The 27,919-nt window shown below is 42.2% G+C and overlaps 1 protein-coding gene and 1 long non-coding RNA gene across 2 annotated transcripts in view; one reads left to right on the top strand and one right to left on the bottom strand.

Moving 5' to 3' along the window:
* LOC136150860 (uncharacterized) lies at positions 1-27,791 on the bottom strand. Its single transcript, XR_010659948.1, has 4 exons — positions 27,770-27,791; positions 17,820-17,873; positions 941-1,013; positions 1-93 (listed from the first exon to the last, which is right to left on the bottom strand). It is a non-coding gene; the product is annotated as an uncharacterized lncRNA (long non-coding RNA).
* The window catches only part of RSPO3 (R-spondin 3), a 93,640-nt gene continuing 92,104 nt past the window's right edge, over positions 26,384-27,919 (top strand). Inside the window, exon 1 of the mRNA XM_065911673.1 lies at positions 26,384-26,998. Coding sequence (XP_065767745.1) covers positions 26,902-26,998 — 97 coding nt within the window. The 5' untranslated portion in view covers positions 26,384-26,901. The remainder of the gene's footprint in view (positions 26,999-27,919) is intronic.

The following is a 27,919-nucleotide window of genomic DNA, read 5'->3' as shown; positions in this document are numbered from 1 at the left end:
TTTAGCCTCATGTGAATTTCCATATTTGTAGTTTGTAATTGCTTATGTCATAAAATAATAATAAAAGTTGAAGTTTAAAAAGATTTCTGAAAGCTAAAAGAAAAATCAAAACTTCATAAGTAATCATATTATTTAGAAAGATTCTAAGTGCTGAACTCTGGTTAAGGATAGGCAGGAAGTTAGCTGAGAGCAACAAGAGTTGGCCCCTTCAGCTAACTATCCAAGAGCTATCTAATCCCACCAAGCAATTTGCAAGCCCCACCCTTAACACGCCCTTACCAGTACTCCAAAAATAGTCAGAGGAGGCAGAAAAACCACCCCCACTAGCTTCACTGGCAGGACTTCCCCTACTCTAGCACATTCACAAACCTCACATTATTCTGCACTAAAGTAACCTTTGGTGGCCATTAGACTCATTAACTGCTCATAATTATTCCATGAATACATACATCTAATTATAACAGACTGAACTATGGGAAGGACAGCCACAGTAGAGCATCTTCTTATATAACCTGCAGCGGTCAATCAAGGCTGTCAATCAATGGCCCCCTGGATTATGCAAATAACCTTGCCTTAAAAACTCTGTAACCCAGCCCTCCAGGGCCATTTGACTCCCCTGGCGTGGTCCATCTCTCTCTTGCCGTGTTCTCTTTGTTCTTTATCTTGTCTGCTCAGTCACTCGGTCCTGTCCAACTCATTACAACCTATTCTTTCTTTTTTTATTGTTAATAAACTTTCTTGCAAGGGCTAAGACCTTAGATTCTTCTTTGTGTCCTAAACAAGAACCAATGCCTACAGGAGGAAGGGTCTCCAGACTCTCCTTCTGCTAACAGAATCAAACTGAAATATTTGATAATAAAACCTAATGAGAAACTACATGAAAAAATAATTATTTGCTAATAATCTTACATAAAAGTCAATATTTATGAAAAATAAGTACCTCAGTAGCAGGAAAGGCTGAAGAGTGAAATATTCCATAACATTTCATAACACATGTGGGCCCAAAAGCTATCCTGAGGAAAGAATAAAAGCAGGCACTTTTAGAAGAAGCAATTTTAGTGGCTGGGAAAACATGGGAAGCTATTTGTCTTCTTTAATTAGGCAAATATAAATTAAAACAACAATGAAATTCTTTTCACATATGGGCTTGGCATAAAGTAAAGATTTATATTATCCAGTACTGTTGAGTTTGAAAATTGTTGAAGTTGATCACAGTAAAAATATGTGCAGATGATGGAAGATGTGGGATTTCAGAGTAACAAGTAAAATTTACAATGTGCATGACATTCATCTCCAGCAATCTCACTCAGAACTTCTGCATCCCAGAGAAATATGTGAACATGGGCACATAGCACATAGAAGCACCTGCAAAATATTGATTGCAACATTATGTGTAACAGCAAAAAAATTGGAATCATGTAAACATAAGTTAAAAGGGAATGGCTTAGACCTTTATGGCTCATCCATACTGTGGAATATTGTGTTTAAAAGAATGAGATAGAACACTATGTACTGGCATACAACAATGTCCAAAAATCATAGCTTTATGAAAAGATCAAATCTCAGGAAAATGTATACAAGATTATTTCATTTCTTACAAAACTCCACAGAGACAAAAAAACATATATATATGTATATATGTATTACCATCTGTCCTAAGTATATGAAAATGTTTACTAAAAATCTGGAAAAGAGGGGCTTCCTTGATGGCTCAACGGTAAAGAATCCTCCTGCCAATGCAGGAGGCAGCAAGTCGATCCCTGATCTGGGAAGACCCCACATGCCTCTGACCCCAGCACCTTCACTACTGAGGCTGGGCTCCAGAGCCTGCGAACGGCTGCTATTGAGCCCACACGTGGCAACTGCTGAAGCCCACATGCCCTAGAGCTCACGCTCCACTACAGGAGAGACCACCACAGTGAGAAGCCCCACACCAAAACCAGAGAGTGGCCCCTGCTCACCGCAACCAGACAAAAGCCTGCACAGCAACACAGACTCAGGTCAGACAAAAACAAGGAAATAAGTAAACAAATTATCTTTTAAACTAAATGTTAAAAAAAAAAGAAAGAACCCTTACAACTCAATAATAGAAATAATAGCCCAATTTTTTAAAAAATCTAGAAAATGAAAAAAATAGGAATTATTTTTTTAATTCCTACATTTTTATATTTCAATGCAGGACTTAATTTAAAATAAACATATATCTGTCAAAACCAAGATTTCCTATAAACAGAGGCTAAGTTAAAGATTAAATCTAAATAGCTTCACTTGGGAAAAGAATGCAATCAGTGGCTACAAGAATGAATGAGAGAAACCAGCAGATGAGACAAGGAAGTAAGGAAGCAGAAACAACATGGACTGGCACAGCTTCACAGGAAAGTGTGGTTGGGGACATGTCCTGGCAGGCCACATGGAACATCCGTTCGCACGCTGAAATAGTTGGGGATGAGATGGGAGTGAACTAGAGAATCAGCTCTCTCTCATCGCCTATTCCTCATTGGTCAACTATCCCTTCACAAGTTAACTCCTCTGTCCTTCTGGGTTGTATTAGTCATCACATCTGAAGAGTCTTTGGGAAAGGCATATCTCATGCCCAATGCTCAGCGCTCAGCAGAAAGCAGAACCAGTGGGAAGAGAAAAAATTGCCATGCATTTAGTCGAGTTGAGCATGCTTTACATGCTGCTGTAGATATCCCTCCATCAGGTGCAATAAAATCTGTCATCTTGGCAGGGGAATCTGAGACAACAAGTGATATTTGGGAACGAGGCAACACTATAGTGTAGTGGTCAAAGATCTCCATTGAGCAAATAGCCAAGACCCCGGAAGTACATGGCATCAAGTGAATGTGAGAAGATGCATGAATGTTTAATTCTACCACAGATATATTAATTATGTAAATATACTAATTAGAGAAATTAAAATAAATAACCTAAAAAAATGAGTTAGTAATATATTTTTTACCTTCAATACAAGAGACACTAATGAACTAAAGCATTTTTGAAAGTATTTTAATTCTACTAGTTAAGCAGGAGTAAAATTTAAAGTGGAATGCTTACTTTCCAAGTTTCTAGACAAGTCAAAACCAAAATATAACTCATCAATAGTAAAAGGAGACTCCAAGGAAGCACAAAAGTCATGAAACATCAAACAAAATACTAAAAAAGAAAGATTTAAATTTTGCTGAATGGTCAACCTCCCTGTTAAAAGGAAAAATACACAGTATCAAAGCAAACAAATCAATACCCAAACATTTATTAGGAAAACATTCCTCATCAGTTCTGAGACCTCTCAGAGCACATAAATGAAAAGATATTAATTTTACTTAATGCAGAACATCTCCAACTGTCAGTAGAAAAAGTTAGTCCCCAAATGAGTAGATGAATACAGATGTCTATGCATAAAATCTAATGGCCAGAACTAATTCAGAAGTTTGAATCTAAATGTTTTACTTAATTATTTTTAATGGAATGCATCTTGTCTATAGTAATAGAAACATGATTATATTTCCTTGTTTTCTAATATGAAAAAAATGATCATTTTATAAATCATGGAAACCACAGTGGCACTGAGATGTTTTGATGGGGTGAGGAGAGACACAGCACAGGAAGAGTGTGAATCCTCATGATTATGGAGAAGATCCTTTGAGAGCTTTACTTCTCTATATGTTTTGCATTTTTTAAAGTCTTGGCATGAAACTGAACAGAAGTATAAAGGCAACAAGAGAAATCTACCAGTAACAATTCAGATAAGATTTTTAAGAGAGTTCATTATGATTAAGATAAGTTCCTTACTTCTGTGCTTCTGCTTCAACATAGCTTTTTTTCCCTATAAACATTTTACGTATTTTTCTGCATTATTGTAAATGAAACTTAATCTTTTTTTCTTCTCTACTTCAAAGACTTTTAGTGGCTTTCCCAAAGTCATGTCTAAATGTTTGAGATAATTGTCGCACTACAGAAATTTACATATGTTGTCTAAGTCCTTACCATTTACCCTCAGGAAATTCTGCAGTTAAAAGATAGTTTTTTCTGTGTCATCACTGCTATCCTTGATATAAGCTGCACCCCAAAACATAAAATATGAAGGATAAAAAACCATATATGCAGGATAAAAGCAGACTTATAACTATAAGTAATGCATAGGTTACTATGAAGACTACTCTTCTGACACTAATTTTTTCCCAAGGAATGATCTTGGCGCTGCCTTTATATATCTTTATAGTAAAACACATTAACTACGATGTGTTTAGTTCTAGATTCTGAACATTTTTATGGTATTCGTGTCATTCTTCCAAGATATTCAAGCACTAGCTTTATCAGTCATTCATTTTAAGAGTTTCAAAAAAGACTTGGGTTCAGTACACATGAACACATCAGTTTGTCAGTTTATCTATACTTTTCAGCCATTAAAAAGAAATGAAGAGGGAATAAAAGAAAGAAGGGAGATGATGACACAAATCTAAAATCCTGAAATATTGAGAGCAGTTCAGTTCTATGAAAACATCATAAAATTTATGTTCATTTTATCAGTATTGGCCATATATATGCTATACTTTACCAGCAACTGACATCATTATCAATAGCATGAAGTACCAGCCTGAAAACCAAGTCAGCTCTGAAACCAAGAGAAGAGAATGATACCAACCACCTTATGAGGGCAGAGAGCCAGCTGCTCCTTGGTAGAGTCACAATGGCTTTAACACTCAAAGTACTCCTCTGTCATTTAAAGACACACCTTAAACTGCAAAAGGAATCATCAGAGACACAGAAACGAAGCCTCTAAAATCATAGATGATACTATCTCTACTGTGAAATTCTGCTCAGAGTTTTGATGTAAAGGATAAAAATAAGTTTTGTTTTCTGCCATGTCAATAGTTTGATTCTTAAATGAAAACATCTTCCTTCTACAAGGAAGACCTAGAAATTAACCTGGAATATAAGTTATCACAAAGCCTCTGCAATCTATGTTAGACATTGGACACTCCACACTGTTCAGCCTTCTGGAACACCAAAAAATTCAGTTGAATAAAACATCAATTCAAGGTACAGAACTCAAATACAGAATGCCATGAACTCCTACCAGAACTCATCTTTGCAAATGGTTTTTATCCCTCTTTAATACTGTTTCAACCTGGCCTTTAACATCAATCTTTTTGACACTTCTGATTCTAGTATATGATATTACCATTAATATAAGATGTTAATTTTCTAATACATATTTAAATGGAGATGAAGTTCTCTTACCCTGGTCATCACACCAGTCCAGAAGAGGCACAAAGAACTATGGCAGAAGGATGAGATAGGAATTAAAAAGAATGGATAAGAACTCTGCCTTCGGCCCTGCACTGAGCTCAGAGGTGAGGAGGCCTAAGTGAAAGAGATTCAGCAACAGGGTAGAAGGAAGAACACTCTGTCACACTCACTGATAAAGCCATAAATGCTCATGGTATGATAACGTGAAGGACATGATGATGCACAGAGCCTTCAGGTCCAGAAATCTCAACCCTGCCACTTAATATTTTATCATCAGGAATTTATGCCTTTGCAATTACCAAGGGAGGGGATCCTACAGTGTAAGCTGATGGCCAACAGGAGTGAAATGGTAGCCACTTGAAGAAAGAAATACAGAAGAGCTAAAATACAAGATGAAAAGTTTGTGATGAAAAAGGCCACTGAGAGGGTAGGTAATTTTGCAAGTTACAAAAAGAAAACAAGATCAATTCTACACACATCACTCGTTTCCCTGGATAAAAGTCCACTCCCTAGTAGAGGAAAATGACCAGGAAGAATCAAAACAAATAAAACATGCACTGAACACCTAGCATATAATCTAATTGGAGAAGGAAATGGCAACCCACTCAAATGTTCTTGCCTGGAGAATTCCAGGGATGGGGGAGCCTGGTGGGCTGCTGTCTATGGGGTCATATAGAGTCGGACACTACTGAAGCAACTTAGCAGCAGCAGCATATAAACGTCTTGTCATGGCTGTGGGCTGTAAGGAAGAAACAAAATGTGGAAACCAGAACAGGAAGAAAAGGAGGCATAATAACAGAAAGTTGCAATGATTAAGAAACTGTGAAGCAAAAGTTTATACACATTTTGTACTAAATATAAGAATTTCTAATTTCATGTCCAGTTCTACCTGGAGATGTGATCCTGTTGTGATATGGAAATAAACTGGTATCTGATGAGAAAAATCCTGGCTACTCCTCATCTCCAAGGGCTACATCTATAAGAATGAACTATATGAAAATGTTTTGCAGATCTTAAAAGCATTCATTCAAAATCTGCTTTGAGTAAATACCAGCTTATAGCAGCCAGAGAATAAAATCGAAACTATAATTTCTTAGAAATAAATATGTGAAGTACACTAGAAAAAGATATTCAAAATAATTTTTCCTCCCTTGATCCCTAAAGAGAAAATTTCCTAAACCTATTTCCTCAAAAATATAGGAGCTGTCTCAGCATTCAAGGAGGAAGCATGAAGAATTGCAATTAGTGATACCAAAATGGACTCCATGTCTCCTTAAGTAAGTTTCTAAAACTAGGTGTTTTTTTTTTTATTCAGTAGCATTCTTTTATTCATCTTTGAAAAAAATATTTGTGCATCTCCTATGAGCAAGTCATGCTGCTTAAAATGAAGAATATAATCAGATCTACACTGAAGGAGCTTTAAGATGTGCTGAAGATCCCTGGGTTGGGAAGATCCCATGGACTAGAAAATGGCACCTCACCCCAGTATTCTTGCCTGGAAAATCCAATGGACAGAGGAGCCTGGTGGGCTACAGTTCATGTGGCCACAAAGAGTCGGACATGACTGAGCATGAAGAGGTAAGCCACGTCCAAAAAACAATTATGAGGCAAGATAAAAAATGATAATGCCAGAAGAAAAATGAAAGCAAAATGCCCAGAAAGTTCAGAGGAAGCAGAAATCATTCCCATAATGTTGGAAGGTACGAGGTGTTTTTCATGGAGCACAAATCAACTGAGTAGGGCCTTGAAGAACATGTAGGATTTCTATAGTTGCAGAGAGCAGCTGGAGGAATTCCAGATGAAAAAAAATACGGCCATAAAAGGAGCAAAAGGCCCAATAAGTGTTTAGGAGAAGAACATGTAGTCCAGTTACGTATGTTCAGTGATGGTCCAAGTATTTTAAGAACAGAACACTAGACACCCACAATTTATCTAGAAGTTCCTGGCTCATTCTCAGATTTTCAAGGCAGGCTTTTATACAAATGGTAAATTATCTTCTGTTGAAATAATATCATAAAATTTAGATCTGGGTCTTTCTAACTCAACGCTCTATTTTACCAGAATTGAAAAACTGACTTTCGAAGAGGATAATGGCATTTCCAACTTCATACAGCTAATTAATGGCAATGTTAAGACTCATAGTGGAGCTTATATTTTGATGTGGAAGGAAGAATTTCCCTGATTCATAAATACTTTCCCACTCCACTCTTTACCTCCCCAATCATGCCAAAACATGCATTGGCTCACAGGCTGACCCATGCAGTCTGCAACGAAGGACAGGATATTTTCTGTGTAAGATGCTGCTTGGCTTGTAGAGGGAGTCAGTCCCCACTTTGGCCTCATTGGCTCCAGGTTCTCATCACCTCCTGGACTGGATCTTTATTAACTAAGGGGGCCAAACAACGATGTCACCAAGAAAAGGAATTTCTAAAAAGAACCAATAGCAGCTGAAATGCAGGAAGTATAACTTTCTTAGATTTGACTCCCTCTAGAGTATGTTGGAGGAAAAGACTTGATCCAGTGAATTCTTTTTCAATACATATTTTAAAACAAGAAAAGCTCTTGATATAATATTCCCCTTCTTCCACAAAATCTACAAAGTTTATTAAAGAAGAAAAGCCATAACAATTCCATTATTCTTAATGGATAGAGCTAAAATGTTTCTGCTGAGGAAACTATTGATTTATATCTCTAACTCAGCACCTGCTGGTACCAGGACAAGAGGTCTCTAAAGTCAAGTCGTTAAATACTGGCTTTGTGATTTATAGTTATTAAAATTCCAAATTCCCAATAATATCTTTAGTGTGAGGCCGCTGGTGGTTTTTCCAATGGGCTAGCATTTGATAAATGCTATCAAATAAACCTACCATGAAGCCTTTATTTCTACAAATTAAAGTTCACTAACCAAATTCAAATATATTCAGCTTTTTCACATGTATAATGAACATACAGTTACTTGTAAATGTGAAAATGTTATGCATTTTATTATGGCAAGATATATATGTATTAGTTCCATACTGCAAAAACAAAAATCAGGGACTTGCTTAATTCTCCTAATATCTTAACATTTGGGTACCTTTAAGAGATTTCTTCCATTTGTTTTGCATTTTCAATCTCAAGTAGGTTTATTAAACAGAGAAATTTTCTCAAGGTCATTGAAACGTTAAGTATCATACATTGATAACAATCGATGTAACTATGAAATCCCTCAAAGGAATAATACTTTTGCTAGGATAATCAAATTATATCTAACCATTTTTGTTCTTTCTAGCAGGAAACCTACCTAAAGTACATCTATACATGTGTGCAAGCATACTTCGTCTCTTCAGTCATGTCTGACTCTTTGTGACTGTAGGGACTATAGCCTACCAGGCTCCTCTGTCCATGGGATTCTCCAGGCAAGAATACTGGAGTGGTTGCCATTTCCTTTTCCAAAGGATCTTCCTGATTCAGGGATCAAACCCAGTCTCCTGCATTGGCAGACTGATTCTTTAACACTGAGCCACCAAGGAAGCCCCTTTATGGATATAGATATATGCTTTAGTGACCTGTTTAGTGCACTTCTGCTATTCTAGGTTGGCAAATCCTATTTTAATGTTATTTTATTATCTCCCATCCCCAAATTTAAATAGTGCATTTGAGGGGGCAGGGGCGGGGGAGCACGTGTGCAACTTTGCCGGATCTTAGTTCCCGGACCAGGGATCAAACCGAGGCCCTGGTAGTGAAAGCATGGAGTCCCAAACATTGAACTGCCAGGGAATTCCTGAAGAAACCATAAAATCTTAATTTGAAAATGCCTTAATACTCATCCGAATTTATGTAGGAATTCTACTCTGCAGGAAAACATATTCCACTTTAGGCAACTCTCATGGTCCAAAGCAACCCTTATGTTCTTCTCTCTCAACAAAGCTCCTATCAGTAAAGAAATCTCTCTTTAGGCCTTGGGTCTCTGGCTACTAGTTGATTAGTAAAGTATTTTGGCCTGTCAACTAATATTAATAATTAACTTGATTGATTAATATACATTAAAGAGAGAGAAAAGTCATGCTGGTGGGAACCTATACGAATTGGTTATTTATTTGAACACTACGATATATTAAGAGTTCATTTTGACTTCATTGAATATTGCAAAGCAGATAACTGCTCACTTTCTGCAGGATTTAGAGGGGGAAAAAACTTTTTCATAAGTTGCAAAATGTAGTGACTAATCTTTATTATATTGTGTTACACAGTTGTATGATCACTCCTGATGTCAATAGACCATTTCCCATTCCACAGACTGGACTCACTTGACTTTCTGTTTATTTAAGTGACACTTTTGTTTGAAATTCTGGGTGCTTCTTATCCCTTTGAGTCACAGACCGAGTCTGGGAGCCTCTGCTCTGGCACTTTTAGCACCTCATTAATTACTAACTGTAGCAAAGTCCTGCTGTTTTGCAACTCCTCTGCCTTTGTTGGGAAATCACAACCCCTTTCTAGAAGGAGAAGGCAGGACAATAGTTATCTGCCAAATGTCCAGTTTGGAAGCATATTACAAAGGCTAATTATCTTAAGGTCTTGTAACTTCCCTAGATATCCAAGCTTAGCAAGATAACTCATTGTGCCTCTGAAGTATCTTTAAACTTAGCACCAGAGACACACCCAAGAAACCTTTGCATTCAGCTAACTGTTTTTAAGAGAAGTTAAATAATTATTAAAGCTCTAAGCGAGAAAAAGTGATGAAATAGAGTAAGTCCGCAAGTTCACACAGACATCTTTTAGAGAGAGAAGCCCAAAGCATAATATCCACAAGCTTAAGAGAACCCCCAACTTCTTTAGCACTTGTCTGAATCTTCCATTTGGCTTTCAATATGTGCTCTGCTTCACAGTTGTTTATGTTTTTGTGCATACAAGTTCTGACCATCCCACGCCCCCCACTTCCAATAAATTTTAAGCCCTTCAGAGGCAGGGGTGGTATCCTTTAATATTCTTTTCATCTGCAGCACCTAGTAGAGTACTCTGCACATTTCTCTACATAGGTATTTAAAATATACAGTATTTTCCTACCACAAAAATAAAACAAATAAAATCTAAATAGTTCTATAAATGGATGCAAGGTCTTGAATGACAACTAACAATTTTATGAAGGATTCATCTTAGATACCAATTTGGCGCTCTATGTCAAGATGGTTGATGTATTGAACGGATGCGAGGATCATATCCACACCAGTACTAGACAACCAGATCTGAAAGAGACACATGCAATCCAGTGTTCATCACAGCACTGTTTATAATAGCCAGGACATGGAAGCAACCTAGATGTCCATCAGCAGATGAACGGATAAGGAAACTGTGGTACATATACACCATGGAATATTACTCAGTCATTAAAAAGAATTCATTTGAATCAGTTCTAATGAGATGCATGAAACTGGAGCCCATTATACAGAGTGAAGTAAGCCAGAAAGATAAAGACCAATACAATATACTAACACATATATATGGAATTTAGAAAGATGGTAACAATAACCCTATATGCAAAACAGAAAAAGAGACACAAATGTACAGAACAGACTTTTGGACTCTGTGGGAGAAGGTCAGGGTGGGATGTTTTGAGAGAACAGCATCGAAACATGTGTATTATCAAGGGCGAAACAGATCACCAGTCCAGGTTGGATGCATGAGACAAGTGCTCAGGGCTGGTGCACTGGGAAGACCCAGAGGGATGGGGTGGGGAGGGAGGTGGGAGGGGGGATCGGGATGCAGAATACATGTAAATCCATGGCTGATTCATGTCAATGTATGGCAAAAATCACTACAATATTGTAAAGTAACTAGCCTCCAACTTATAAAAATAAATGGGAGGAAAAAAAAGTGTTGTTGCCCTTTGTTTCAGGAATAAAAAGACTACACAGTTTTGAAATCAGTATTCCTCAACTTGGAGGCAAAATAATAAAAGAAATCCACAGAATAGCTTTCCACAGTACTGAAGAACGCCTACTCATTCCTTTCCTATTGAATCCTAAGACTCTCAATCACATTATCCATTCTGATTTGCTCTCTGTCTTCCCCTAAATATTCTGGTTATCTTCTCTGAAATGTTACCTTTCAGCACCACCCCTTTCCCAAACAAAGTGATTCAGAGTTGTTGAAAATCATTCACTGATCTAGGTGCAGCAATGACTCTTGATTAAGATAAGGGGATGCAAACTGATTTGAGCCCCACCCACCTCCACCTCTGCTTCAGATCAGTTCAGTTCAGTCGCTCAGTCATGTCCCACTCGTTGCGACCCCATGGACTGCAGCACACCAGGCTTCCCTGTCCATCACCAACTCCCAGAGCTTGCTCAAACTCATGTCCATTGAGTTGGTGGTGCCATCCAACGATCTCATCCTTTGTCTTCCCCTTCTCCTCCTGTCTTCAATATTTCCCAGCATCAGGGTCTTTTCCAATGAGTCAGCTCTTCGCATCAGGTGGCCAAAGTATTGGAGTTTCAGCTTTAGCATCAGTCCTTCCAATGAATATTCAGGACTGATTTCCTTTAGGATTGATTGGTTGTATCTCCTTGCAGTCCAAGGGACTCTCAAGAGTTTTCTCCAACAACACAGTTCAAAAGCATCAGTTCTTCAGTGCTCAGCTTTCTTTATAGTCCAACTCTCACATCCATACATGACTACTGGAAAAACCATAGCTTTGACTAGATGGACCTTTGCTGGCAAAGTAATATCTCTGGTTGATAATAGGCTGTCTAGGTTGGTCATAGCTTTTCTTCCAAGGAGCAAGCGTCTTTTAATTTCATGGCTGCAATCACCATCTGCAGTGATTTTGGAGCCCAAGAAAATAGTCTCTTACTGTTTCCATTGTTTCCCCATCTATTTGCCTTGAAGTGATGGGACCAGATTCCATCATCTTAGTTTTCTGAATGTTGAGTTTTAAGCCAGCTTTTTCACTGTCCTCTTTCACTTTCATCAAGAGGCTCTTTAGTTCCTCTTAACTTTCTGCCATAAGGATGGTGTCATCTGCATATCTGAGGTTATTGATATTTCTCCCAGCAATCTTGATTCCAGCTTGTCCTTCATCCAGCCCGACATGTCGCATGATGTACTTTGCATAAAAGTTAAATAAGCAGGGTGACGGTATATAGCCTTGACCGACTCCTTCCCCAATTTGGAACCTGCATGTTGTCCCATATATAGTACTGTTGCTTCTTGACATGCATACAATTTCTCAGGAGGCAGGTCAGGTGGTCTGATATTCCCAACTCTTTCAGAATTTCCCACAATTTGTTGTGATCCACACACTCAAAGGCTTTGGCATAGACAATAAAGCAAAAGTAGATGTTTTTCTGAAACTCTCTTGCTTTTTTGATGATTCAACAGATGTTGGTAATTTGATCACTGGTTCCTCTGACTTTTATAAATCCAGTTTGAACATCTGGAAGTTCATGGTTCACGTACTGCTAAAGCCTGGCTCAGAGAATTTTGAGCATTACTTTGCTAGCATGTGAGATGAGTGCAATTGTGTGGTAGTTTGAACATTCTTTGGCACTGCCTTTCTTTGGGATTGGAATGAAAATTGACCTTTTCCAGTCCTGTGGTCACCGCTGAGTTTTCCAAATCTGCTGGCATATTGAGTGCAGCACTTTCACAGAACCTTTTAGGATTTGAAATAGCTCAACTAGAAATCCATCACCTCCACTAGCTTTGTTAGTAGTGATGCTTCCTAAGGCCCACTTGACTTCACATTCCAGGATATCTGGCTCTAGGTGAGTGATCACACAATCATGGTTATCTGGGTCAGGAAGATCTTTTTTGTATACCTCTGCTTAGATCCTATCAGATATTTTGAAACATATATCTTATCCCATATTCTCTCTTTCCTGTGTTTACCTCTCTGTTTTGTGGGTCTATTCTCTCTTACCATCTGGTAAAAGGATATAGAGGCACTGACTAGAAGGAGGGCAATGCCACAGAATGTTTGAACTACCGTACAATTGCACTCACTTCACATGCTAGCAAGATTATGCTCAACATCCTTCAAGCTAAGCTTCAGCAGTACATGAACCAAGAACTTACAGATGTAGAAGCTAGGTTTAGAAAAGGCAGAGGAACCAGAAATCAAATTGCCAACATTCATTGGGTCCTGGAGAAAGCAAGAGAATTCCAGAAAAACACCCATTTGTTCTTTATTGACTACACAAAAGCCTTTGACTATGTGGATCACAAAAAAACATCAGAAAATTCTTAAAGAGATAGGAATACCAGATCACCTTACCTGTCTCCAGTCAGTTGTTCCATATCCGGTTCTAACTGTATGCGGGTCAAGAAGCAACAGTTAGAACTGGACATGGGACAACTAACTAGTTCAAAATTGGGAAAGGAGTACAAGGCTGTATATTGTCACCCTGCTTGTTTAACTTCTATGCAGAGTACATTATGCAAAATGTTGGGCTGGATGAAGCACAAGCTGGAATCAATATTGCCAAGAGAAATATCAACATCCTCAGATATGCAGATGATACCACTCTAATGACAGAAAGTGAAGAGGAACTGAAAAACCTCTTGATGACGGTGAAAGAGGAGGGTGAAAAAGCTGGTTTAAAACTAAACATTCAAAAAACTAAAATCATGGCAGCCAGTCCCATCACTTTATGGCAAATAGAAAGAGAAAAAGTGGAAGCAGTGACAGATCTTATTTTCTTGGGCTCCAAAATAACTGCAGATGTGACTGCAGCCATGAAATTAAAAGACTCTTGCTCCTTGGAAGAAAAGCTAGACAAACCTAGACAGCGTATTAAAAAGCAGAGACATTATTTTGCAGACAAAGTTCTTTATAGTCAAGGCTGTGGTTTTTCCAGTAGTGATGTACAGATATGAGAGTTGACCATAAAGAAGGCTGAGTGCTGAAGAATTGATGCTTTTGAATTGTGGGCTGGAGAAGACTCTTGAGGGTTTCTTGGACTGCAAGGAGATCAAACCAGTCAATCCTAAAGGAAATCAACTTTGAATATTCACTGGAAGGACTGATGCTGAAGCTTCAATACTTTGGCCATCTGTTGTGAAGAGCCGACTCATTGGAAAAGACCCTGACACTGGGCAAGATTGAAGGTAAAAGAACAGGGGAGCACAGGATGAGATGGTTAGATAGCATCACTGACTCAACGGACATGAATTTGAGCAAAGTTCGAGAGATAGTGGACAACAGAAGTGCCTGGCGTACTGCAGTCCATGGGGTGGCAAAGAGCTGGAGATGACTTAGCAACTGAAAAACAAGAAGAAGCACTGACTAGAACCTCCCGGGAAATGTTTTAATCATCCAGGTGCCCAAGCACCAGAGATTCCGATTTAACTATGTTGAAATAGAGCTCACTAATTAGTACTTTGAAAGTGTGTTAGTTGCTCAGTTGTGTCTGACTCTTGGTGATCCCAGAGACTGTAGCCTGCCAGGCTCCTCTGTCCATGGATTCTTCTGGCAAGAATACTTGAGTGTGTTGACATTCCCTTCTCCAGGAGATCTTCCCAACGCAGGGATAGAACTCAGGTTTCCTGGATTGCAGGCTGATTCTTTACCGTCTGAGCCACCAGGGAAGTACCTTGAAAAGCTCCCTTAAATGATTATATTGTGAAGCAGCTTCTCAACCCTTAATGTACATGCAAATCGCCCAGGAAAATGGTTGAACTGATCCAGTAGACTGATTCAGCAGATCTCTGGTGGGGCCTGAGGTTTGGCATTTCTAGTAAGGTGGTCTCTGGGGTGCTGCTCTGTGGACCACACATGAGCAGCAAGGCTTATTAAATTGACATCTTCAGGAACAGAGTCAGAGCTAGAACTCAGCCTTAGTCACCAGCCTCTCCTTCCCTTCTCCCTCTCACCTATACACATCACTTATATATTTTAGATTCCAGTGGTGAGTAAGACTAGTAGCATGGAGGGGAAGATGAGAATAACCTGCCAACCTGCCTTGATGGAAAAACAATTAGGTGAACGAATATGACAACATGCCAGAGCGCTTTACATAGTCGGTAGAACTGAGCTCTCAGGAATTGCTGCTGAAAGGGAACTTGAATATTCTGAAGGAGCAGGTGCAGACTCAAAGGCAAGAGAGAAAGATTTGATCCCGTGTTTCCTTTGAACAGTGAGAACTTCAGCACCTGAACTCCCCTTTCCCTATATCTCTATCAGATTTGCTTCAAAATCTGGCTTAACACCCAAATCTTCAAACACTGACAGCTTGACTGACTGACCTAGTTCTTCTCATTTCTCTGTCGTCTAAAGAGTAACCTTTTTCTAGAGATAAGAATATATCCAGAGCATAAGATTTTCATGGTTCTTATATTTCTTTATGTCTTCTTCTTAACTAAATTATGAGTTCCTGGGGACCTATGTCCATCATTTCTTTGGTATAATTTTCACAAGGGTAATAAATTCATGTTTATTATTCACATGGCAGACACAGTATTCTCACTAATCAGCAGTGGGGAAGCAGAATTCAAGTGGCTTTTTTATACATGGAACTAATTTGAAAATAAATGACAATTTCATCAGTACAAGTATAGGGTAATACATGGAATAAACACATGGCCTTATTTAACTGAGGAAGTTATAATTTTTTTTTTCCTTAAGTGCAACTGAAAAAACAGGGCCACTTGTATAGCAAATTCATATTGGAATCCTATATTATAAAAACAAATATGGGCCTCAGGAAAATAAGAAGAGAAATATTAGATCTCCCTTCTATTATATTCAGAATTCATCTGACCCTAGATTTTGCAAATACAAGTAAATGAAAGTCTATGAGGAATTATTAAAAGAATCAGAATTAAGGTGTTTAACCCAAGGAAACTGGTAAATTCGTAATATTTTCTGTATGAAGAGTTCTTCCTTTGAAAGTGGTAATGAGGATCAATTCAATGCCCAGAGAAGGTAGTAAAGGAACGTTGGATAAATGGGAGCACACGAAAGAATGAACTAGTTAAAGAAAGCATTGTTCTGCCCCCATTGATGTAAACAAAAGGATACAGATTTCTAAAATAGTGATGAAACACAGAACGCTAAATGAAACTACATGCAGAATCTTGGTGTGGTCAAAAATATCCTAGAAATGAGAGGGACTGGGCTTTAGTCTCAGCTTTGCCAGTGTGATTTTGGGCAGGTCATTTAATCTTTCAGGTTTCAGTTTCCTCATCTACAAAACAAAGTAATACATACTAGGTGAACTCTAAGAACACTCCCAGTTCTAGAAATCCATGAATTTTGCAAGTCGAATTAAACTAAAACTTTCATTAAGAACTGGAAGTGTTACCAGCTTCTGGGCAGTTTTTGGTTTGCTTTCAGAATTTCAATTCAGGACAGAAACCTTATGCTGGCACAAGTGGCATTAGTGTTAGTTGCTCAGTCGTATCCGACTCTTTGTGACCCCGTGGACCATAGCCCACCAGGCTTCTCTGTCCATGGGATTTTCCAGGCAAGAATTCTGGTGTAAGTTGCCATTTCCTCCTCCAGGGGATCACCCCGACCCAGGGATCTAACTTGCCTCTCATGTCTCCTACCCTGGGAGGTGGATTCTTTACCACTAGCACCACCTGGGAAGCCCATAAGCTGCATTAGAGTGAAATAAAATTTGTTCTGTACTTTTTTAAGCTTGCAAAGAAGACTGGAAATCCCTCCCACCAAGGTCTCTAACAGCAGAGCGGGCTTTGTGTCTCAGGGATTCCTTAAGCATTCTGCCTCAGGTTCTAGTGGCAGCAGGTTTCCCTATAGTATTCCAGCTCCCATCTAACAGGGTCATAGCATGGAGGCCTGTATATAAAGTAATCCTGAAGCCCCCTTAGGGCTTGGTGTTCCAAAGTGCCACAATCACAGTCAATGGGTGCACTTCAGAGGGCGGGAGCTGTAGCATCAGAGTGAAATATCTGCCAATATGAAAAACTAGAGTAACTACCAGACCCTTCAAATTCTCTAAAACGTGTTCATAGCAAACATATCCTACTCCAGGGAATCAGCTATGCAATCTTTCAGTCAATTTTGCCCATTATCAGTAAGAAACTATTGAATCTTACCTTGTAAATGATCCATTATTATTATTTTTTATGGAAATTGTCTATTTTAATTCTCTAATTTATTCTCCTTCTGCACACTTATTTTCATTCACATATGCTAGGACCTATGCTGACTGGGAGAATCAAAATCTGACTTTAGGGAAATCTTAGTAGCCCATTAACTACAAAGTTTTATTTCTCACTCCTGCTGCATGTCCAACTCAGCCATCAACAGGTTGGGAGTAAGAGGACTGGCCACCATAATCCCCCAGGGACCTAGTCTGATGAAGGCTTCATTTTGTCAAAATTATTTTTAGGACAATCCATTCTTTAATCTTTGACACAGTCTTCTCCTATGGTAAGGGAATTGCAATAAGGTGTCTAACTTAAACTTTCATTTGCTCACCTCTAGAAAACTAAGTTCATTCTTGAAACAGTCACATCTCCCCTTCTGCTGCTTTTTTTTTGCAGCTTCTGTTTCTGTCCTTACTTTTCAACCTCCCATAGTCACTGAGCATGCTTATTAGACACGTCTCCCACATACTCACATTTCATAATGTCCTGCACATGCTGATCTTCTTCCCTTGCCACATGTCAGAGATCTGTTAAGAAAAAACAACCTAATTAAAATAGTTCATTTGTTCTTAACTTTCTTGGGGGTATGAGCATTTAAAATTAATTTTTAATTATGATGATTTCAAGTAGTATACATAATGTTGTGAACAATTTCAGCAATGGGACTAAACAGGTGAAAAATATATATAATCATGAGCACACATAGAGGAAAAGGTAAAGCAAGCTATATATACCAATATAATTACTTGGGGGAGACATCCTCAGGTTATTACTTATCTATTAGAAGCCGAGCTGGCATCAAATTTCTAACTACTATACCATATGTCTTGAACAAAAACATGAAAGACACCATATTTTATATAATTTATGATGCTACTAAAAATTTTAGTTCTTATGGCCACAGATGATGAAAATTCACCATAAAATCAGGCAAAATCACTGTGGCATTCTTAAGTCAGAGAATCAATGAACACCGAGGGAGTAAAGATAGTGGCTTCACCTTATTAAATTCCTTATGTTCCTGTGCACTAAAATGATAAGTCCATTTGTCAGTGCTAGTAGGCAAAAGGAAGGCTCTCAGGAAGAAGGCATTTAAACAGTGGTGCTTTTTCATGAAGAGATCTCTATGCTGTATTCACAAATCTTAAGTCACGCTTATCTTAGCCCGTGAGACAAGAGAGAAAGGAAGGAAAATAACAGGCCTGAGTTACCTCCATGTAGGGAAGCTCTTATGACTCCTCCCAAGACAACAATGCCCCAACAATTTTTTCCTCCATGAGTTCCAAATGATAACAGCTCTCTACTTTTGGACTTAAGTCCAAAATTTTGTCCTACAAATGTCCTGGAACTTTGTTGCTATTGTTCAGAGGCTAGGTCATGTCCAGCTCTTTGCAACCCCATGGACTGCACCTCGCCAGGCTTCCCTGTCCTCCACTAACCCCACCTGCCAAATGGGGAAAAGTCAAAAGCAGGCTAGCATCCACACGCCAGAACCACCAGCAAACCAGAAACTTTTCTATTCCTCATACAGGTTTAAAAATGCCTATATCTGGGACATACCCCCCAGACCAATGTGAAATCAAACTACGTTTCTAGAAAGAAAGGATTCTGTGAGGGAAGAGAAGGAGACACTGGCAGATCTAAGTCCATCCTTTATCACTAATGTGTGAATTAGACTTAGGTTTCAGAGAAGGGCACTTCTAAAGCGGGGGAGGGTTAGATCAACAAGTGGATGAGACTCAGCAGGGGACATTTGGGCAAGGTGGGGTGACCGAAACACTGTCTAAGAGAACATGTTGCAAAGAAATACTTGGACGTCTATGGAATGGCGGAGCGTGGGGCTGAGGCAGGAGGATGAGAGCAGACAGACACCAAGGAAGACTGACTTTCATTTTTTGTTCCTGTTAGTTATCATAAATATGCAAAATACTTCTAAGAAACTGGAGAAACGAAATGTCATTTTTCTCACATGAGTGGAATCCACCCACACTGCAGCTATAATAAACTGGTCAAATCATTAACCCACAAAGACCCCTGCATAGGTATCAGCCATTAACAATACTCCCACATAGTCAATACTGAGCCACATTGAATTGCTGGAAGAGGAGGAGGCCTGATACCACTCCAGGAATAAGGCCTCCTCCCTAGCAAGCAGGCAGCCAACCTTGACCACTGACCTTCACAGAGCAAAACAGAAGGAGAGCTTATCCCTCCACCTTTGAGTTAGGGCCAGTCTAAGCAAGGGAAGGAATCCTTCCTTATCTGCATTAAGATTCACTATTAGTCCTTTAAATGTTGCCCATCTTAGACACAGAGCTTATCACGCCCCACCTTCCCCCAAAGCATTGTTCCTCTTTCCTCTTCCCACAACACGCCACCAGCCTTATCACACAGTATTTATCTCCTGGAAGCTTTCATGGTTTATGTGGCTCTCTCCCTCACTGAGGGGCTTCCCGGTGGCTCAGTAGAAATGAATCTGCCTGCAAAGCAGGGAACTGCAGGAGACAGCGGCTCAAGTTTGATCCCTGAGTCAGGAAGATTCCCTCAGAAAGGCATGGCAACCACTCTAGTACTCTTGCCTGGTGAATCCCATGGGCAGAGGAGCCTGGCGGGCTACAGTCTACCGGGTCGCAAAGAGTCAGACACAACTGAAGTGACTTAGCACACACGCTCCCTCACTGAGTGTTCTCTACTTGAGGGCAGCGTCCTAGTCTTCAGAGTTTTGTATCTCTAGAGCCTAGCATGGTGCTTACCATATGGTCAGTGAATGCTGAAATAAGGGTGACCAGTTGACCAAAACCAGCTACCTAAATGTATTGGTTAACAATCAATGTGAACCAGAAGCAGCAGGTGAATATATAGATGGAGAGAGGTTGTTTCTGTTCTGTTTGTTTTGCTTTTTAATAGAATTGCTTGGATGAGATATTTCCTTAAAGCTTGTTGAACATGCCCTTATGTGTCTCTCCATGACATTCTATTTCTGTCATAAACCATTACATTGTTTTTAACCAGAATGCCAATACAACCTACACAGTCATCACTTCCACATTCTTGTCTTAAAGACCATGCATGAATTTCTGGTCCAGCCCGGCGTCCTTCACAGGAGACACCATCAATGTACACTTGCGGAACAAATGGGTCCCTGATTTACCTTTCCTGTGTAATCACCTTATTTCTGATGCCCAGCTATAATTTTGTATATGAATTTCACTTTGCTCATTGCCATTCTGATTCTGGTTATTCGCTCTGGTTTAACCTACAGCTTTGCTCCAAAATCTGTTGTATGCCTGCTTATTTACATCAGAAGCCTTCCTGGCTTGGAACCCTGCAACTTCCCCTATTATCCGCCCCTTTACCTATCTCAGTTTTAATCAAGAGTACATTCCTCTGGATACGGCTGATGACATGGTAAAAAAAGCACTGACTAAGTCAGATGGCCTAGTTTCAAGTCTCAGCTCTGACACTTATGTGTCACTTAGGGAGGGACCTTGCAAGAATTTTTGAATAGGTGGTGTTTTTGTTTTTTGCTTCTTTTTTTTAAAAATATTATTTATTTGGCTGCACAGGGTCTTAGTCATGGCATGCAGGAACTTTTAGTCACATCAGGTGAACTCTTAGTTGCAGCATGTGGGATCTAACCTGGGATCTGACGAGGGATCAAACCTGGCCCCCCTGCATTAGGAGCACAGAGTTTCAACCACTGGACCACCAGGGAAGTCTGGAACTCCACAAGAATTTTTGGAACATACTTTTACAAAAAGGACTATTTATGATAGCACAAAGGGAAGGGAAACAATAGGAGACGTTAAGGTACCCAGGAACTAGCCATTTTCACTCCTAGGTAAAGAGGCAGGGAGAGTCAATGTTGTTATTGAAACCTGGTTAAGAACTAGGGCCATAGAAACGGGGCTGCTTGACAGAGCTGTGGTCGCCCCTATGGATACAGCCATTTCTAGAATGATGCTGAAGCTGAGAGGGAGCAGAATCACTCTTTCCTCCCATATTCTGATCTCCTCCTGGTGGTCCCATTAACCGAACTGAATCGGGAACCAGAGGAAGAAAGCTCTGGTGATTAGTCCGTAGAAATCAACAACTTGGGGGTCAGGGAGAGCAGAGAACACAGCTCTTGAGGGTGACATAGCCAAAGAGTGTCAATATAAGTTTAGGCAAACAACTTTATCTTTCTGACTTATGTTGTCTCATCTATGAAATCATGTGCTTCGAGACTGTTTTGAGACAACACATGCAAAAGCAACAGCAAAAAAGTTGTTCATTAAAATTATCATGTAGCCTTGCCCATGACATCTTATAGGATTTGAATGTCATTGACAGTAATCCTTCCACCTACATCTGTGACCACAGCCACTCAACCTTCACCTTTGACTTCCTGAGCATTTCCTGGGACAAAAGAGACATGGGTATCAGTCCTCATCCAAAGACAGGAGTAGGAAAAAGAAAGGAATAACAGAATAAAAGGAAAGACCACACACTCAGTGAAATCCATGCGCCTTCCCCACTTACAATTCCTAAAAACAAAAAGAGATTGAGTAGCATCTCCATGAGGCGCAGAAGTCCTTTTCCCTAATCTCTCTGGGCGTGTGCTCAGAATCCAGGATTAAAATTTGTTCCTCTTTGTCCCCAAGTCTAGAGACATCTAGACAAATGAAACTAGTCCTGGATCTGACTTGCCAGGCCAGTCATCTAGGATTCTTGTAAGGGCTTAGGCATTTCCAGAAAATCAACACATTTACAGGCAGATTTCTAAATCTGGACCTATTCAATTAAACATAATTCTGTAAGTGAAAGCTGTGATGTCACATAACTAGAAATAGCGTTGACATTTGCAATTACAAGCATGTCTTTCTTTTTTGGATATATTGCCATTATTTTCAGACCTAAGAGGGACTCTGCAGATGATTGGATTCCCTCATTTTTCAGATAAACCTGAAACACAACAACAAATTCAGAACAAGGACCCCCCTTGATCCCTAGATTTCTTGCCCTTCTTATCACAACACACAGCCTCTTTCTATTGATATTCTGTAGTCAAACAAAATTTTCTGAGGTAATAAATAATTTATATTAAGTACTACCAGACAGGCACTATTTAAATGAGGCAGTAATCAACTGATTTTTGAAAGGTTTTTAAAAACAGGCACACCAGACTGCGTGTGCGCACAGTTGTGTCTGATTCTTTGCAGCCCAGGGGACTGTAGCCCACCAGCCTCCACTGTCCGTGGAATTTTCCAGGCAAGAATACTGGAGGAGCATTGCCATTTCCTACTCCAGGGGATCTTTCTGACCCAGAGGTCAAGCTGGAGTCTCTTGCATCTCCTGCATTGGCAGGCAGGTTCTTTACCACTGTGCCACCTGGGAAGCGCTTACACCAGATGGAGCTCACCACAACTTTCCAAGTGTCCCATAACTTCATCTGGGAGGGAGAACATTCTTTCTCATTCACAGAAAGTAATTCATCATGGGTCTTGATTTTCTCATGTTCTTAGTGCTATATAACCATTTAATCATTTTTTAAATTGCTATAATAATTCTGTCTCCTCTGTTTCTCTCTCTAAAAATAGTCATTTCCTTCATCTACTCATTTCAATAGCTTTTAAATACTGCTGTCTGCTCTCTGTTTCAGGAGTGACTTCCAGCTGCATCAGTTACACAGACCCCACCCGCAGTACCCTGCTTGACTTGACTCACTCAGATGCCGCCAGATCTGAGTAACTGGAGAGCTGAGCGTTTTCAGGGTCTGCATGTTAGCTCTGTGGTATAATGACTGATGTCAGCCTGAACTTTGCCAAACATCTCTCATCACTACCAGTGATGTCCCATTCCAAACTCTAGGGCTTGCTCTCTCTTTCTGGAGCATGCCTCCACCACCACCACGGCCCCCCACTCCACCTCACATATTTGCAGTATGGATTCAACAATATGACAGTCATTTTCTTTCCTTAAAGTGCCACTGCTGCAAGGGATAAAAATAACTTGTTACTGTTGTCACTGCCTGGGAGGGGGAAGTAAAGAAAGGAATGATGAGAAGCTGCAATAACTAGTCTGGATGTGTTTAACCCTCTCTCTTTGTCCAAAACTCTTCTCTCCTCATGGGCTGACTCAAACTCCTGGTTATCTAAACTCCCTGGTACTGTAATGTTTTCTGAAGAAAAACAGACAGCAAGCAAAAGTTGACTTCTAGGCTAAGCCTATGGCTTTTAACTTGCCTTAGCCTTGGGCCCTAGAATCCATCGGCAGCCACATACTTCTGTGAGCATCGTTTTCTTGATTAAAAAAAAAAAAAAAAAAAAAAAAAAGGACTATGTTGCACAAAATAGGCCATGGCAAGCTTTCCATTAGCTGCAAGGAGAGTGGAGGGGACATAAGACTCAGCCAGGCAAGAAAATACGAATTTAATAGTATGATAACATGGATCAGGAAAAAGTTATTCTAATGCATAGCGTCAAGAAAGAATACACTCGCCATTTATTTAATGTTTTCCTTATGTTTCCTCAGAGCAGCACTTACTCCTTGACAAGCTTTTCCTGCCCACTGCATCTTTTCTGGGATGGCTCAAGAACTGTAGCTTCTCACTGTGTTTGTTTATTTATTGACAGGGCCATTCCTGCCCTCATCCAAATGAACGTATGTCTGCACAGCACACAGTGAAAAGTAAATGTCTTTCTTCATGTTTATTTCCCTGAACTTGTTCACCAAATTGCTTTTTTACATCCCCTTTTTGCAACCTCACCCCATCCGGCTCAAGTATCTAGGATTAGAAAAGCCCTCTCTGGAGTCCTTTTCAAAGGGAGCCTCCCACAGCCTTTAAATCCCCATGTTTTATGGTGCAGATATTCAGGATCTGAGGCATTAAGGAAGAAGGAAAGCAAAGCTGGCTGAGAGGGGCACAGAAAACTAGAGTAGCTTCTTCCTTGGACAATCAGTATTGGAATTGTCCTGTTATCTGCAACTTTTCTGGTTCAAAATAATAGACTCAGTCATTTGGAACAGGACATTATGCAACAGATAAAGGAAGGGGGTGTGTGTGTGTGATGTATAGAAAATACAGCTCCACCATGGAAAGAGAAATGTTGCAAATGACAACCTTTAAAATAAGCCCCAAAAGATCACCTTGATGGGTTGTTGTTTTCTGCAGAATAAAGAACCTAAAGAAAACTATTTCTACCTTCAAAATTCCCATACAGGTATGCAAAGTAATAGAAGATATTTAATGAAGGAATTCACAAGGAAAGGCCAGTCTCTCAGATTCTAATTTTTAGCACCTTCACAGGAGTGTTTATTTCATGTTTCCTTCCTATTGCTTCCAGGTCATTTCATCTCCTCACTTTGGGGATGAATAACAGCTACATCTTCATAGACACACAACAATTTGAATGAAGCATTGCAAGTTTGCAAAATGGGATGGATAGAAGCAATCACTTTTTTTTTCTCCTCTTATTCATCAACATATAAGTTAAGGCAATCCAGTAAGAGGGATTACAAATGGATAAAAGAGAAAAGGACAGATCTTACTGTTTTTCTGCAAGGCGTTAGCTATTTTCTAAGCCTAAATTTTTGAGCATAAGCATTAACAAGGTGTCTTTGAATCAGGGACTTTTTCAAAGCCACCTCTAAGAAGCCTGGGGCTGTGTAAAGTTGTAAGGCCATAGAGCAGAACCCTGGAGACAGTCTGAGTAATACAGCACAGAGGACAAATTAACACTAAAATCACTTTGGGGGCTTGTGACTTTCAGCTTCTTCAGTAAGTACTGGATGCTCTTCGACTTGTGGTACTGGAGAAAAGAGATGGGAAGCTACCACTGATTAATAAGAGCCTGGGTGGACCCTGCTCTGAAGGGCCAGCCCTCAACTTTCCCACCTCGGGTGGGGGGGCGGCGGTGGGAGGGGGGCGAAGGCGCGGGAGAACAACGAACCTTATTTACTGCTGCCAAGGACCCCTACCTGCCCTGGGAACAGGAACAGCGGACCTTCTCCTCCTCCCCCCGCCCAAGCCGGGAAAAATCTTTCCCAAGATCATTCCCAGTCCCCCAGATGAGAAACCAAATTGCACACGAGATCTTCTGGAGAAGATTGAGAGAGAGAGAGCGGCGCAGAGCGAGGGCGAGCTGACGGCGGAGGGAACTGCCCGAGGGGAGGAGGAATCTTCCAGAGCCCCGGCAGAGACTCCCTTTGGGAGAAAGTCGCAGCACAGTTGAACTTCCAAACGGTGTGTGAGAGCACACGCCTCTGAGACCGACCCGCGCCGGGCAGGTAACGGGCGGTCAGGCTGACCGCGAGTGTCCACCGAGATTCCTCCGGACCAGCCGCCCTGCGCCCGACCAACTGCAGCGACTTTTATTGAAAAGAAAGAAAGGAAAGGAGAGAAGCAACCGAGGAAGGGCTCGAGAAGACGGGGAAGGAGTCCGCAGCCAGAAACCCTCCAGCGATCTGCCCCGGAGTGCGAGGAGCGAGCTGCCGTGCAGCCGGGGTTGCGCGCGGGCGCCGGGAGCCGGGACGCTCGGCCGCAGGGAGGAGCGGAGCGCGCCCGGCCTCGGGCGGCGGAGACCCGCCCAACCCGGGAGTCGGGCCCGGGGGCCGGGGAGGGGGGACGAGGGGCGGGGTGGTCTCGCGGCCGCTGGACCTTCCACCTCCACACTCGCAGCCGGAGCGCGCCCACCTCTCCCCGCGAGAGCCGCCCTTCGGAGGGCTTCCACTGCGCTCGCAGTGCCTCCTCGGCTCCCCCCGCCCCGGGCTCTCGTTCTCCCGCCTTCTTCGCCGCGTCCAGAGATGCTCCGCCGCAGACCCGGGACCCCTTAGGCGCCTCTTCCCGTGCCTCTGCCAAATCGCGACGCCTGTACTTTTCCAGCTCCCTCTTTCCCTCTTGAAATTGAAAGTTATTGAGGTCGCTCGGGGTTGTTGCTCCAGCAGTTTCCTTCCCCGCCCCCAAGCTCCCCCCGCCCCCCGCAGCCGCCCCCCTCCCCCTCCCTCGCCCTGTCCCTCCCTCGCGGCCTCCCTCCTTCCCTCCCTCCACCAGTGGAGCCGCTCCTGCTTGCGAACGGCAGAAGCAGCTCGGGGTCTCTCCGCCGCCCCTTGGCCATGGCCGCGGTGCCCACGGCGCCCGCTCCCCTCCGTTCCCGGGACCCCCGCCGCTGCCGCCGCCACCTCTAAAGCCCGAGGGGCCGCCACCGTCGCCACCGCCCGCCCGGATCCCGCGCAGCCGCGGCGCACCATGCTACCTGCGGCCACCCTGGCGAGGCCGCTCGCTGCTTCTGGAACCCTCACTCGCGGCATTGACAGCCACCGCACGGGAGCCCCCGCAGCTCAGGGCTCGGACAGTTTGAAAGTACAATAGTTGGTTTCCCCGACCACCCGACCCCGCTGCGTTTGCCATCCCGGCTCGCCTGTCGGATCTGAGTGGAGAAGTTGTCCGCAGCTGGGGTTAGCGCTTGCTCTCTCCATTACGCCTAACACCTACGTGTATTTCTGAAACAGTCAATCTTAATTAACAATCAAAAGAAAAAAAAAGGAGCAAAGGAAGGGAAACATTATTGGGTTACTATGCACTTGCGACTGATTTCTTGGTTTTTTATCATTTTGAACTTTATGGAATACATCGGCAGCCAAAACGCCTCCCGGGGAAGGCGCCAGCGAAGAAGTAAGTGCAGGCTTTTTTACGCATTTGCTCCCTCCCGCCGCGTTCACCTGTCGGGTCGCTTTCCCTTAACTTGAGTCGGCTCACAGCAGCGGCAGTCCTCGCACCCACACCCCACGCCTGGAGAGGAGGTAACAGCTTAGGCTCCGGTGTGCCACGCCTTCCCCTCGGCGGCCCCTCTCTTGCCCCGCACCTTCCTGGGTGCCATAGCCCGGCGGACCCGGCGCTCCTGTGCCTCCCGCGCCCCCATAACCGCAGGTTAGCGGACAAGTTCGCTCCTTGGTTAAGACCAGCTCAGGGGATGTGTGCTTTCCTCCCGAGACTGGGACCGGAGCCTCCAGCCCCCAGGCATCGCGGACGCCCGGCTGGCGGGCTGCCGCTGAGCCACTGAGCGCCCGGCGGGGGAGGCGCGGCCGCGGCGCCCGCTCACCTTGCGTCGCCGCCTCGCGTGGGGAGACCTGGCGGGGTCCTCCCGCGGCGCTGGGGTCGCGAAGAGCTCTCCCGCCACTCGGGAAACGGAGAGCCAGCGCCTGCGCGGCCGCTACCCTCAGCCACGCGCGAGTGGAACGGTAGGGCGCGCCGGGCGCTCTGGGTTCGCTTGCCTGCGCGCTGGCGGAGCCGCGCGGCGTACCCCTCGAGGGATCTCGAGGGCTGCCGAGCCAGCCGCTGGGAGCCAAGGGCGCCAGGTTTCCAGTGACAATCTTGCCTGTCACCCGGGACGGCTTTTACCGTCTCAGGCCCTTTCAAGTGGGTCCCCTGGGGGCAGACACATACCGAGGGTGGGGTTCCCCTAAAGACTCTGGTTCGCTTCCTCGCTTCCCCTTATCCTGACTCCAGTTCCTCGGAAGGTTGGCTGGTGTAGCCTTCCTAGGGCTGTGCGGTAGCTGGGATGAAACGGGTACCCCCAAGAGCACCCCCAACGCG

The sequence above is a fragment of the Muntiacus reevesi genome, chromosome 19, assembly GCF_963930625.1.
Source record: "Muntiacus reevesi chromosome 19, mMunRee1.1, whole genome shotgun sequence".
Classification (NCBI taxonomy): domain Eukaryota; kingdom Metazoa; phylum Chordata; class Mammalia; order Artiodactyla; family Cervidae; genus Muntiacus; species Muntiacus reevesi.
The sequence above is the reverse complement of the archived record's forward strand: the minus strand, read 5'-3'. Positions and strand labels throughout refer to the sequence as shown.